General features: G+C 30.9%; 3 protein-coding genes across 3 annotated transcripts; 1 reads left to right on the forward strand and 2 right to left on the reverse strand.

Moving 5' to 3' along the window:
* Positions 1 to 738: 738 nt before the first annotated feature.
* Srp19 (signal recognition particle 19) lies at positions 739 to 1,417 on the reverse strand. The gene is made up of 2 exons (XM_070645754.1): positions 1,274 to 1,417; positions 739 to 1,214 (listed from the first exon to the last, which is right to left on the reverse strand). The coding sequence occupies exons 1-2, from the start codon at positions 1,336 to 1,338 to the stop codon at positions 803 to 805; spliced, it is 477 nt and encodes a 158-aa protein (XP_070501855.1). The 5' UTR covers positions 1,339 to 1,417; the 3' UTR covers positions 739 to 802.
* Positions 1,418 to 1,458: 41 nt separating this feature from the next.
* Positions 1,459 to 2,622, reverse strand: LOC139094687 (dnaJ homolog subfamily C member 25 homolog). Its single transcript, XM_070645822.1, has 2 exons — positions 2,302 to 2,622; positions 1,459 to 2,239 (listed from the first exon to the last, which is right to left on the reverse strand). Exons 1-2 carry the CDS (start codon positions 2,582 to 2,584, stop codon positions 1,536 to 1,538), a joined length of 987 nt encoding a protein of 328 aa, XP_070501923.1. The 5' UTR covers positions 2,585 to 2,622; the 3' UTR covers positions 1,459 to 1,535.
* Positions 2,623 to 2,712: 90 nt separating this feature from the next.
* ND-B14.7 (NADH dehydrogenase (ubiquinone) B14.7 subunit) lies at positions 2,713 to 3,664 on the forward strand. Its single transcript, XM_070645823.1, has 4 exons — positions 2,713 to 2,792; positions 2,911 to 3,182; positions 3,241 to 3,335; positions 3,395 to 3,664. Exons 2-4 carry the CDS (start codon positions 2,923 to 2,925, stop codon positions 3,565 to 3,567), a joined length of 528 nt encoding a protein of 175 aa, XP_070501924.1. The 5' UTR covers positions 2,713 to 2,792; positions 2,911 to 2,922; the 3' UTR covers positions 3,568 to 3,664.
* The last annotated feature ends 11,969 nt before the right edge of the window (positions 3,665 to 15,633 follow it).

Below are 15,633 nucleotides of genomic sequence, written 5' to 3' on the forward strand. Positions count from 1 at the left end.
CAGAACCACCAACTCGTCCTCCATTTCCATCATTTAACTTCCCATCATTGCCAAGTAGCTTGCATAGCTTAGTACTTCAACCACAGCACACAATTTAATATACATTACTGTATGATTTTAGAAGAATTTAGAACGAAAATATAAATTTTATAAACATTAAATGTTGTCGTACTGTCGTTATTATTTTTAAAAATTTCAGGTGACCTTTCATTGAGCATTATTATGTATGTGACTACTTTAAAAACATTTTGCATAAGAATTTTCGTATAAAATGCACTAAGAATGTGAAATATTCATCAGTTCAGTTCTTGCAGTTATTCACACAACAATGTTCAAGAAGATTTTAGTATTTGCAACTTTCTGTCTTTATATTCAGCTATCACTGGCAGAAAATGACATCAAAGTGGATATTCCAAACATTTTGTCGCAATCAATTGATGCAGAGCCATTAACCATTCTAGAACAAATGTATCGTCAAGCAATGATTGCAGCTTTCCAACATAAGTCATCTGAAATGCTTGAGAAATTATCAAAAGGAGACAACAGTTTGCCAACAGCAATGGAAATAGTTAAGATTGCTATGCTTTCACAACCTTCACCAAATCTATTAAAGAAGACAGCAAGTCAAGTGCTTTCAATGATGCCAAGTGATTATCAAGAAGCTGCAATTGCTGTTGGACTTAATAGTAATCTCCTTGTAACTGAAAACCCAAACCAAACTGAATAGACCAAAATTAATTATGTTTCAAAAACTCAATAAAAGATCTCTTGCAGAAAATTACAAATTTGTTCATTACACTTTTTATCTTCCCTTTTTGCCTTTGCCTTTTTTGCTGCTGCCTCCTTGATGTTGTGGTTGCGTACTTGATGATGCTTGTGGCTGCTCACCTTTTGGATTAGCGATACGTGTTTTTAATTGAGGAATGGTTGATGCTACATATTTCAAAATTTGAATTCTTTTTGAAAAATCAGGATTAATTGGAGTTCCATCATCATGCTTGATCTGAAGACGAATTCGTCCACGATGAAGGAGTTCCTTGCTACGTTCTCTTGGATATATTTTGTTCTCAATCACACAATTTAAGTTAGTTACAGACAAAACATCTTTAATTTCTTGATAAGATGGATTCTCAATGCACAATGACTTGGGGATTTTTCGCCCTTCCTTCACTGTCTTCTTGGCATCAATATAAGCAGGATAAATGCAAATGAATCTAAAATAATTTTAATTTTATTAGGTAAAAATAATATTAAGTTTTAAGGACTTTGTTACCTCTCTCTGTCACTATGCTTCATAGAACTACTAAAGGGAATTGGTTGATAATTAGCTTGAGCCATTTTTTAAGAAATTTCACTTGTTAAAGACCGAGAAAATTAAATTTTTTAAAATTTCCACGTTGTAAACAATTCGTAGCTTAAAAACTTAAAAGCCTTGAATCAGGGAGTAAAAAATTCAAATTTTGAAATTCCGTTAGCAAAAAATTTATTTAATAAAGTTAAATTAGAAAAAATATAAGCGTGTACCAATAAATAAATTAATCATCAAAAGTAATTCGATTTTTATTGTTTTTCATGTATCGTCGGTAAGATTTGTATCGATTGCTTTCTGCCATTTTAGCCTTCATTTCCTCCTCTTGTGCTTTCTTCCATTCTTTAAACTTTTCTTTTTTCCACAATTCTTTTCTAAGGTAATCGCTGATTGTATCCTCTTCTATTGCATTAAATTGATGTTTTCCCATGCCTAAATGTTTTCTAATCAAATGAAGCTTCTCTTCTTCGCCATAAGGCTTTTGCATAATTGTAAATTTATAGATCCAGCTGACATTCCATGCTATATATTTAGCTAATGTATAGGGGAAAATAATTATCTGGATCCACAGAATGTCGAATACATTTGGCTTCTCATATGCACCTTTAATGTCCATATTCTCCTCTATAACTTGCCTAATTTGCTTCTCTTGCAATTCCTTTATTTCAGTCTTAGACATTTTACTCTTCTTTCCTTCTTTTAGGACATCTTGTAAGGATTTATCAGATGCAATAATTTCTAATGCCTTATTCCGGTACTTTTGAACAGACACAAAATAGTCAACAGCTTCGTTATACCTTGATCTCTTTACAAAATACTGAACAAATGAAATGACTGAAATTGTGGAGAAGATAACAAGACGAATATCAACTTTTGGTCCTTTCCTCCTATAATACCTATAGTAATTCTGATAATATGCCTCAGGATGCTCTAAAAATCATAAAAAGTAAATTATTTAATGTTCTACTTTTAAACTAAATTATATCATTTACCAAGCATATAATCGTAGTCTTTCCTAGCATCTTCGTCCTTTAGGATCTCATAAGCATTAGCTATTTTCTTAAATATCTCTTCATCGCCAGTTTCTCGCATATCTGGATGGTATATCCTTGCAAGATGTCGATAATTTTTGGAAATTTCATTTTTGGTTGAATCTCTTGTAACATTAAGGATGTCATAACAGTTCTCTTCACCACAATAAATACCCGGCAATAAATGTGCGGATGTAAACTCAATAAATATAGTTAAACTTATTAAAAACACTTTGTGCCACATAATTGAAACTAATTCTTCTACATCCACTTCTTACTCAATTCGGAGCCTCTGTATTTAACCTATACATGAAACAACCTCTATAATTTCAACATAAATTTTCAACCGTCAAAATGAATTTAAATTTGGACATTCAGTCAGATAAAAACCATTAGCAAGCTTTTGTGGTGGTTTTTTACATAATAAAAACATCAGCGAAAATTTAATTCCTGTAAGTTTCTATCAATATCCTGTGATTAACATCATGTTCATCATGTAGAGCATAACAAGATCAACAGAATAAACTGTATGTAGCATTGAATAATGTCTCTGTTTTTGTGCAATTTTAGGAGCCAGTCAAAATGGAATTCATCACGAAGGCTCAATATTACAATAAGCCAGAAGGCGAGGATTTCGTTGGTAAAATGGCAGCTACCAACAAATACATGCTTGCCGGCGCAATTCCAGCAGCCACAATGGATGTTCTGATGTATTCACATCCAAAAGGTGCTTTACAAACAATGGCTCGTTATGCTCGATGGATTGGGCCAGCTATGGGAATGGCTTCAATGTTTACAGCTGGTACATATTTAGCATGCCAACTTAGAGGAAAGGATGATAAGTAAGGATGAATTTTTTATAGATCCAGTGAATATTTTTATTGTTTACTTAAATTTTAGAATTAATTACATTATTGGATCTTGTGGAGCTGCTGGAGTTTTTGGAAAGGCAGTTAGAAATCCAACTCTCGGATTCCAAATGTGTGTCTTCTTCTGTAAGTCACTTAAAATAGTTATTTTTTGGCATAATAATAATCGTGATATTTTTTTTCAGCAATTGCTGCTTGTTTCAAGAAAATTTCAGTTGATGAAGGCTGGACATGGTTCCCATCAACTGAGGAAGTTGAAAGAAGACATGTATATGGAACATTAAAAACAGCAAAGTATGATTGGACTCTAATAAAAGATACACCCGAAAAGGGCTGGACTACTCAGCGTTCCTCATAAATTGTAAAAAATTCAATGGTATAATAAAATATTAGCACTTTTGTCGTTAAAAAAAGAAGGAATAAAATCATCAAAGAACTAAATTTTAAATTATTAAGGCAATGCGTATGCTTGGAATTATTTTACAGCTGACCACCAACGATTAAATTGAAAATAAAGTACACAATAGGGAATCGTGACGAAATAAAAGGTTTTAACTGCTTCCGAAAGTATTCATTCATTCGGTAATTCATCTTTAACATGTAAATAAGTTACCTAATTGAATATCTTATGAATGTAGGCACATAAAAAATAATTTAATAACAATTCTGACACTAAAAAATCATTATTTCAATAGCTACTTAAAAATGCCAGTTTGGAAATATAAACTTTTTGTCCATGATAGCACAAATGGTAAGAATGTGTATGGAACGTAATGAAAATGATGATAATTCTCGCAACTTACTGAAGAACCTCGGTTCAAGTCTTGATTATTTTTTCAATAAGCGTTTCGGTTCATTCTGATATTACATTATGTTAAATACATTTTCTTCCATTATTTTTTACAGGACTTGTGAATGTTGAGGCATGGCATGCAAAAACATGACCTTGGTTTAAATGATTTTGGAGTTTAAAGTTGTTAATCTTATCTTGGTCGTTACTTTATTTATGGATCAATAGTTTTAGGTTAAATATCAAGTAACTAGTTAAAATTTTAACCTATATCCAATAAAAATGGAGGATATCCAAGATTTTATCCGGCAGTTGTATTTTAGTGTCACACTTAATTATATGCTCTTAATCTAAGATTTAATTTAATCCGACGGATTTATTTTTAAAATTTTAATCGGACTTATCGTTTCCAAAAAAAATAAGAACAGTCATTAAAGATGCACTAGCAGTCAGTCCGTTAAATGATTTATTTTAAACAAGCTAATAGCTATACTAAATTCGTACATACTAGCTTATTATACATTTAAAAACTCCATTTGTGAGAAGTTAACGACGACTTCAGTTCAGAAGATATAAAATTGCATAAAGTTCCAGTTCTTATCAATTTTTAAATATGGGAAAATATTTGCTCATAAACATATTGCTAATATTTGCACGATACTTTATCACCGAGACGTGTACACATCTGTGTACAATTTCCAGTCATTCATTCTATAAATACAGTCCATAATCTACATTCATCCTTAGGAAAATCCATAGAAAATTTCTTTATCAAAAACTAACATTTGTTATGCTGCATATTGATCACTTAAATATTGAAATAAATCTTGCTATGAAAATAAATAGTCTTAGGCAACAACTACTTATGCTTACTAACTAATATTTTTTCCTTCCATATAACAACAACATATGCTGCTTATTCAGCCTAATTTACATTTCTTCATTCTTTTCATCATCATTGCGATCTTATGCCTATACTTATGCTCTTTAAAAGAACATTTTCCCTCATTTAATTAAGTGTGCGCATCAAAATCAAAATTTTTTATGTGTATAGCATACAGCAGACGTAGTTAGAATAAAAAGTGAAATTTATGATCACTTCCAGACACTCTCGAAAGCATGGCATTGAATACATGTTAATTAAGTTGTACCGTAAATAAAGTATAAAATCGTGTACAGAAATAGAGCTGCAATTTTCCACATTTTAAAATAATTAACAAGAATTTTTCATGTTTTTTATGTATTTTGTCAAAAAAGAGAAATTTACTTAAATGGAAATTGAAAAATTGCTTCACGTTCATGCACAAAAAATAAATAAACAATTTTATATTCTCCCCGAAATAATACGTATATCTCATTCTGAATTATTTGTTTGTACATGTCATCCCATCCAAGCTCATTCTTTCCTCCTTTCTATCTCGATGCGTTTTAACAATATCATGCAAATGCTAATAAAAAATGCATAAAGTATAAAAATAATAATTTATGATAGAATGGGACAGAAATGAAATATTTGTGTATTGTATATACCTAATATATTTTGTGGATTCATAACATGAGTAATCCTACTGAATGTGACACACATTAGCATATCTCGAACCGCTGCATTTAATGGCAAAAAATATATATATATATAATAATTCTGTCTATGGACGGTCACCCTCGAATTATGAGCATTAAAACATTAAGCACGGCATGCATATATGTTGGAGATTTGTATGAACGCATTTTGAGTCATGAATTATAATGATACTGTTAAAATTATTGTTTTATTACTTAGGGGCTGCTTTTTTATCTCGGATCAGTCACTTATTACGTAAAAGCTAGCAATAAAGATGAACGAGGGGAGTCGGTTGAATTTTTTGAATAGATCCCGAAAATGTTGGGGGATTTTTGGGATTTTTCCACGAAAAACACTTAGAAATTGAAGAATTCTTTCCGTAAGGGGAGGGGAATGGGGGTTTGGTGACCCAACTTGGGTCTGACTCCCAAAACCCCCTTCCCCTGAATTTTAACTAACCTGGGATATAATCCACAGATATTCGCACCAATTCACTCAAACCTTACAGTTCCTACTTTATTCTGCATTGAGACAATCTGATCAACCATCCTGTTCCTTTTTTCCAAAACTATAGATTCCCATGCCAAAAAAAAAAATCCAGTGTGACTGAAATGTGAAAAGGAAATGAGAGGAATGGAATATGAAACAGAAATAAAATAAAATAAACAAAAACTAAAGCAGAACGTTAAATAAATATTGAATTTAGACACATATTGATATCATGTTAAGGTTGTGCATAAAGCAGAGTGACTGAAATGAAATGAAAACAACAACAAAAAATTTAATCGTGAGGCAAGAATTTCCGGTTTACTTTGCTGCTTATTTCCATTTATCCACTTATTATCTTTTGAAATATGGACAAGCACACGACTATGATATATCTAAGTTAAAGTACTATTGCCCTTAACAACTATAATCCCTACATTAATATAATTTATGAACTCGAGTAAGTGGCTTCCATTATAAGAGCAACGAAATAGAAAATAGTGTCATAAAAAATCTCTTAAGTAGGTCATCAAAATTCTAGGAATGTAAAGCATATATGCTGCTTTTTTTAATTAACCTAATGCAAAAAGACATATGTCACTATCAGCCACGCGTATCCATTACATACTCACCTCACCTGTTGAATGTGTTTTTGTTATGCTTTCATTACATTTACGTCTATCATTTGCACGAAGCAGCTATCATCATTAATGACAAAAGAATGTAATTAATTAACATTCCTGTGACTGATTCCTGCCATATAAATTTTTTTGTGTCGAGGTCTTCGTGATCATCATCATTTTTCAACCCTCAATTTTAGAAAAGGTCAAATAGTCATGTGGGAGTTATTGGAACTTGAAATAGAAGTTGACCTAGAGATGTAGTCAGGCCAAATAATTGTAACATTTTAATTTAGGACATTCATTGGATTGAGCCTGGAAAGTCAGGTTACTTCAGCAATATATAAAGTCAAGGTTTAAAGTCTTGATTGACGAAGCGTCCACAGATTAGAATTTAACACTATTAAGGCTATAGCTATGAATATCACATACCAAGGCCATCACTATCTTACTTTCCCCAAGAGAGTTGATTGGTAAATTGAGTAGGAAGTTTCAGAGTTACGCAAAAACTCACTAAATCTAGATAGCATGGACTAATTTTGCATAACAAGAGAGCCATTTAATTATCATAATAATAGATCACATTTCAGCTAGTTGTAATCGTTAATCTCACCAGTAAATGCTCGCGTGCTAGATAATGCTTAAGTTTATGCTTTTTTATTGCAAAAAATTATGAAAACGAAAATAAATGTCACACCTTATAATTCACAATTTTTAACAGACGAGTGACAAAAGCAGCAGTAAGTTTTCCAACAAATCCGTTATTCACAAAAATATAAAATAACAACCAGCAAGAGAAACTTCATATGTCGCGATTCTTTCTTCCTAAAAGTGAGATTAATGTTGCCTATTCGATTCACGGCTAATTGTTAGTGCAAACTTTACTGTTTCCAAAAAGGTTAATGTTTCTGCATGAGTAATGTATATGTTGTTGCCTTCCACCACCTTTTCTTCCATAATCTATGGATCGTTGAGCTTTCGAGTTTATCCGTTAGCTCAATTTGGAAGTTAATCATAATTTTGTTTCTTCTTTTTTTCGCAAGACGATGACTGAATATGGAGAATTAAATTTACTTCTCTCACTAACTTTTGTGCTGTGTTCAATGTTTCAAATCCCCATATTAATTTATTTTCATAATACACGCTCAAATGTATTCAAGATATTTCCAGCATTATTCACAATTGCTAGTAATGCAAATGTATTTTTGCTATATACTCGTTCCTTACTGTTTAACTATGTAAATTGTTCCCATTTCAACTATTGCAAAACTACTACTATAGACAGCATTCATGCTAGTTGCAGAAAGTATGAAAGAGAGAAAATATATAGTTTAAGGCGTAGGCGAGCGATATGGTAGAAATGATAGGAAAAAGGGAAACGTTTCTAATATCAAATGTAATTAAGATTAATAGCGGAAGTTGCAATAGAAATGGGCGCATATAAAGTCATTGTGTTTAGATTGTTTCATTTAACATTAAAAGTTAAGTTCTTATAGTTCAACTGCTGTGCTTGTGTCTGACTCAAAACACTGTGCTGTGCAGTAAGTAATGATTTATGTTCGCACAGTAAGTCGAGTCTTATAATTGTTGCAAATTTATATACACTGAGTGTTCTTTATTTTACATTTTTTGTCGCGACTTGATACTTTTCTTTTCATATTCTCGGTTCTGGTATATTATATTTGTAGCTCTTTAATGTACATAAAAGGAAGAGAACGGGAGAAACACATAAAAGCATGAAAAATGGCCAACATTAAACTGCGTACAGATTTTTTTGTCACAATTCTTTATATTCTCGCACAATTTAATTATTATGGAATTGTGACTTTTCATCATCATTTCAGACTTTAATAGTAAGTGTGGACAATCATAAGCATACATCCACAAGATCAAAAAGATGTCTTTCAACTAGCAGTTTGCATGAAAGATAGGCAAGTAGGTAATATAAGATTATTTAAATTGCATGATTGTTACTTCAACAGCAACACACAATAAGATGAGAGTGTAGTATTATTAAGCGAAAAAGACTAAAAGAGAAAATTGAATTGGAATAAATGCCTTGACGTGACATTAAATTTAGCACTTCATTATTTCTAAGACGATCTGTCTTGAGTTTTTCACTTTTCGTCATCTTCATTCATTCAGTGTTTGTTCCACAATAGACGTTTTCTTTTCAACTTAATTCATTCCAATTATTATAATTCACAAGACAACTTATTTATGTTCAAATATCTCATTTCATATTTTTAATTTAAATCTACAAGGTTTGGACTCACCGGATCCTGTTCTTCGAAAAGCTTTCTTCTTATTGAATGGATTTATACACACTTCACTATTTTAAACAACTTAATTAACACAGAAAAACACAAACTTTAATGAAAACAGAATTTTTAACTGGCGTTGTTTTGAAAACAGCTTAACGAACATTAAAATTTTGAAAATTTAACGAAAATAATGATGCGAAAAAGATGCGAAATTTCATTAAAAAGCTTCTTTCAAAAGCTTTCTATGTTTAAATTATTTGAACATAAATTCAATATAAAGTCACAAAATTATGAAGATGTCTTTCAGAGCATACACCTTAAATTGAAGCAAAGAAAATTAGATAGTTTGATGATCTGAGCAGCAGAAGAAAATGATGATATGCCTAGACACCTTATGTTTAATAAATTTCATAACATTAATAATGCCATTATTTATTATTATCTCGATCAGTTATGCTGAATTACTGCTTTGAGTTTTACATTGTCAGATATCTGGATTGTGACAAGAATAACCGGTATTGTGTGTGCAATTTAAATCATTTAATGTTAATTAAAGTCGAAGAATGAAATGAGAAAAGCATGCATCGCAATTCTTTATAAATATAATTACATAATGAAGTTTAAGACATTCTTAAAAGTGAAACGTCCTAAATATCCAAATCGGAAATACATTTCAATGATGATGACAAAGGCGGATGGTAATTTTGCCTCATGAACAAAACAATTTGACTCAATTGAAATCTTTTTGTTATAGCTTTTCCTTCTCACATTTAGACAGATTTATATTCATGTAAAACAGACATGTATATCTGGCAACATACAAGGAGAGGAATAATCTCGGAAATTTAAAAGAATCATCAACGATATTGAATCACGAAAATCACATCATGTGATGTCAGAGAAGGGGTTTCCTCGCTCATGCTCAAGGCATGTATACTACATGATGGATAAAGTAATTAATTGAAGCTTCTATTTAACAATATTCAATCAATCTAAATTAAAATTAGTTTTTAAGAAAATCAGGGTCAAACATTATCATTATCATGATGGCATGAGGATGATAATTGATCATGCTGAGCAAAATTTGAGATGAACATGATTATGGCCCTTAGATAAAACAAACAGAATAGTGAAATAGGAGAAATGGAGAAAAGAAAAAGTGATTTGTGATTTATAAATTAAAATGAAAATGGAACAAATTTGTTCAACGAGTTGCTGGTAGTAAACAAAAAAACAAGAGAGATGATTATTTATGGGAGGAAGATCTCAGATTTCCTGAACATGATTTCGAAATTTACAATAGAGAGCCGACGTCACGGTAAATCTTATAATTAAACATTTATTTTAATATGTATTATTAATGTACTGATCACTTTATTGTGAATAAATTAATCTTTTCTATGCTTTAATTTACTTGTTTGAAGCTGCCTTACTAAATCTGGGCTTATGATCTTAATTAAAGTTAGAAGAAATTTGCTTTTTTGGGTGATTACTTTGTAAAATTTAGATTAATCCAGTGATTCTAAAATTTTGGACATGACCAGGTTATTTGCATAATTAAGTATCAAATCGATTAAGACGATTCTGAGAACTCTGCAATTCCTTCAATCCTCCAACCTTACCATGCATAATACATACTTAAAGCGAACACATAATGAATCATAACCTCACTTTTCCAGACCATTTACCCAACAAATAGCTTAACTAACTGCATAATTTTGTAGAGTGTGCATAATTAACACATTTGATGCTATTTGTCGATAACAAGCCTATTACCCCAACTTAAATCCTCTCCTTTTATATTAATTAATACATCTATCACGATCAAATTAATAATTAAAAACTAAACAGCATATGACTGATTAGCAAAGTCATGTCAGAATGAATACATGAGCTGCCTACCTAACAAATCTATCAATCTAAACATTATAATAGAATAAAGAAGAATAAGAAAGAAAAAATTATAGCTTCGTGCTTTACTGCTATATTTGTCAGTTGATATGAATGCAGGTATCTATTGTATTAGAAAATATAGTTTTTCATATCGTACATGAACATAAATTGAGGAGAATGAGACACACCTTTCCAAAAAAAATTAATCTTTTTAGACATCGGGAAATTAGAAGGGATTCCCTTATTTCAATTTAAACAGGTACAATATTTCATTACTTTAGTTCCCCTCAAGACATTTCAGAATTTCTTATTTGACATTTCATGGTAGCAGGGAAAGAACATTCAATGTTTCATGAATAAAAAACTCATAATTACATAGATTTCAAGCACTTTTCATCCAGTGTCATCCAAAGTTTATTAAATAAATAATTCTTAAGAATTATGCAGTCCTCATAATGTGCATATGCTTAAAAACTATTTAAAATGAATTGCTGTTGAATGAAATATGATGTGGAAAAACCCATTTGGCATTTTCAATGTATATGCTACTGCACTGGTGGCAATCATTCACATAGAGATAAATCTTCCTTTCGTGGTAAAAATGGGAAACATAAAAACATCAAAAATGTCAACCACAAAAGAATGCATTCTTGAATCAACATAAATCAATTTGAGTTCTATGAGAAGCACATAAATGTTGTGAGTGTAATGAATTAGTGTGGATCAATGTGGATTTATTTTAATGTTTTATTAAGACTTCTGTGCTATTAAATTTGTAAATGTGAAGTTTTTATTAATTGATTTGGAAGTTACTGATTACTAAGAATTCAGATGTCAATGAGCCGAGCAACACAAATGAAGATGGCTCAGCAATGAAAGGGAGTTGGTAGAGACTCGGGTATGTAGTATAGATGGTGAGTCTTATCTAGGTTGAATAAGTTGCTTTGGTCTACAAACAACAAAACCTGATCAATTTTAAATTGACATCCAGCTTTAAATTCAGTTCACACATTTGTTTGTACAACTGATTATTAACCAACCATAGCATTAAAAATATAGTCATTTAAAAACATTTATGTCATGATTTCACAGCCAAAGGATTAACTTATGAACAATATTAAATATCTTCATGTTTATGGTACACATATGTTGTTTGGAAATTGTACGGTCATAATTTTAATTCTACTATAAAAATCTCTTTTGCGTAAAATTGAAGTATTGCGTTAATAATAGTCTTAACGACGAGAACATATATAATTACTAGGAATTTGATATCCCACCCTCTTGAAAACTGTAAAAATGTGGGCTCTAGTTAATGAACATAAATGAAAAAATGAGATGGTTTAATGCGACATCAACAATAGCAAGGAATTATAGAATTGTTAAATTAAACAAGTTTTCATTCGAATTCATAATTAAGACATCATGCGGAACTAGTCATAGCGGAATGAAAACTTTTCTTCTCAAAATTTGTGTGATTGATGTTGACTCTATTTCCCGGAATATAATGTATGTACATTTGAAATTGAGTTCTAAGGTCACACACTCTCAAAATAAAGACTCTACGTGTCTGTAAAGCAACAAGCTTATTTAAAATGTAACTGCAATAGGACGTGTTTTACATTTTTTGTTCTTCTCAATTTTCTTTCGACTTTGCGACATTTCTCGACGTCCGTCAAACAAAAATTGATGGGAATATGAAAAGGTCACGTACGGCACATTAGGGATTTTTGTTTCTGTGGTGTGTTAAAAAAACCTGTACATGATTTATATTTTTAGGGTGAATGGAATGAATGAAATGCACACAGGAATCGATTGATTTGTTGTATTTTCGTCCGTCATTTTACGTGCTATACGATATTTTGTAACGTATACGTTTGTATTGATTTACAACATTGTTCGCATGCCAATAAAAATATTGTTTCCATTCTTATTGCTTTTATTGCCATATCATGATAATGTCAGGGAGTTGAAAGTCTATCAAAAAATGCGGTGATGTTGTGTCAAAATTTATTAAACTCATTTTTAACGAAAAAACTTGAAAAAACAAAGAAAATTTATTTTCCATTCTCATTCTTGTGGCTGACTGTGAGGAGAGAAAATATTTGTTCAAGTCTAAGTGAAATTGAGTTCACATCATGCATACAAAGAACCTCCGTTCATGATTATTCATCGACAAAAAACGCAAATAAATTATAAGCTTATAACATCGGTTTGAGGAAAGAAGAAAACTGGATGAATATAAAAGGTAAGAGATATAAAAATGGAATGTGCAATTCTTAAATCATGAAAGAATGTCAAATGAAATAAAAGTTAAAGCTGTATGTAAAGACCCACATTGATGACAATGATAATGTTTGCGATTAACATTTTTCAGTAAAAGTGAGGCAATAATGGTTATTTATTGAGTGTCTAGAGCGCTGATTTTTATGGATTTACATACTCAATTGATTCTGCTTAAAATGTACATCCTCATCCTTTTTCAATCAAAATCATTTTATGACCGTTTTTACCGCCATTCAAGGTTAGACAAACAATCAGTTCCAATAAAAAGTAGGAGTTAATTTCGCACTCGAACGGAAACGACCAGCCTTAATACCTTTCAATTAATTCAACTAAAATTTCAAATTTCCGTTACCCAAATTCCTTCATTGAAACTTTTAATGCACTTAGACGATATAAATTGCCTTTTAAAATTTTTCAATGTCCAACAAGACTTTTTCTTTAATTCCAACCTTTTTAGACGTTCTCCAATTCTTCTTTGACATGCGATCACCAAAACCGGAAACGAACGTAAATTTTTTCACCGAAAAAAAAAATGTAATTCAATTGTCTTTTATGTTATTTTGGACTAAAACATTGTTTTCACACAAATACATCTACTTGCGTACATTTGGTCATTCACTGTAGAAATGCTGTTGATGATGATATGAGTTAAATGACTGGAATAGAATTTAAAAGGCATAAAAAAGCGCATAGACTACAAGAATGTATAGACTATAACTAGAGTTTTAAAGCGAACCACATTGTTAGGTCTACATAGTTTTTTGTTTAAATGACCGTAAAAATGTCAATTGCTGATTATCACGGAACATAAGACAGAACTTATGCCCGTCAATCGTAATGTCATGCGAAAAGGTGACCTCATTTCTCCACTTACTTTTATTATGTGGCATTTTTGCAGCGTTTGAGTCATAAACTGACACATCATCAGTGAAATCAGGCAAGCTGAATAAATTAGATCAACCCACGTGTAGTATGCTACCGTATTGTTCATGAATTGTAATCTTTTATGCAAACATTTATTATAAAAGTTAATCTTCAATTTCCTCTGCTTACCTTTTTCTATGTGGACATAAAATTTCATCTCATCATCATTTTGTAATACTTTTCTAATGTTTCCACGACACTATTAAGTACATTAAAAGCTAATTAATGTAACAAAGAAAAATATAGACATCTTAAGCATATAAAATTTGATATTTATTGTTTGAGTAAGAAATTCCATTTTTCTCAACATAATTTTTCTTACTATAAATATTACCGTATATTGCAAGAGATCGCATGAATAGCCAACCACACAATGAGGATGATCAACACATGAAATTTTACACAGAAGATATAAAAAATCAATAAAATATCATACATTCTGCGGTTTTTCTTCTCTTTCTCTTATGTCTATCCTCATTGTCTTTTTATACTGTTGTGAAATGTCTGTAATGAAGAAGCATTATCGTGATATGGCAGTGAAGGAAGAGATGAAATGTTAGTTTTACTTAATTTTATATCTTCATTTATATCATATTGTTTTTCTTCTATACTTACTGCCAGAGTTGTTGTTTGACTGATTTTTCTGTCAATCTAATCCAAGAGCGTATTCAAGATGGGGAGGTGCTTTGGGGTCAAATTACTGGTTACACTCTTTGACCTAACCTCATGAACCTGTTTTTATGATCATACAGCACTGTCATACTTAGTACATAGCCCCTAAAAAATCTTCAAAATATAAGAAATTTTCCCATAAAGCAAACAGAACCCAACAGTTCTGAGTACCTAACAACTCTGCTTGCTGCATAAGATGAAATAAAGGAGAGCCAGAAAGACAATACACACCAACTGTTTAGTAATAAACTCTTAATGTTGAATTGTAAGGTATATGAGCTCAAAGTTTATAGGGGTCTTCTTACAATATTCTTCTTATTCTCATTTAAAATCACAAAAGGCCTCACATTGACTCAAAAAGATGTAAGAAGAAAATTGAAAAAAGAGTTTAAATTTTTTTTGTACTTTTAAAAAAGTCGCCAAGTAGGGAGTTAATAAATTCTATGCTACATATATATTGTGTAACAATGAAATTCATTTTATGCTTTCAACGTTCTTTTCGTGCTTCTGCTTTTCAGTATTATTCGTAAACATTCAGACACGTAATGATATAGATATATGTGGTTGTCTATAGACATTGAAATTAAGTGAGATAGTAAGTGAGCTACACACCCGTTTATATCGTGATTATATTTCTTCATATCTGTCTTTTGATATTTCCATGACATTTTTTTCTCTTTCTTTTCTTGCACACTCACTCACTTACTTAAGTTCTAGGCTTTAAGAATTTGAATTGAGATAACAAAAGAGATCAAACAATTGGGAATTGAAGAATAGACAATGAATTTAAATAATAATATAGATATTATTCGGGCTTTTTAAATTCAATTTATGAAGCTTGAAGTAATTCATTCAATTTATATCACATTTTTCTGAATCTACTTCCAGTGAGCTGAATATTAACGAAATTTTCAGATAATCCCAAAAC

The sequence above is a fragment of the Chironomus tepperi genome, unplaced genomic scaffold (genome assembly GCF_022539635.2).
Source record: "Chironomus tepperi strain 1889 unplaced genomic scaffold, CSIRO-AGI_Ctep_v1 contig_354, whole genome shotgun sequence".
Classification (NCBI taxonomy): domain Eukaryota; kingdom Metazoa; phylum Arthropoda; class Insecta; order Diptera; family Chironomidae; genus Chironomus; species Chironomus tepperi.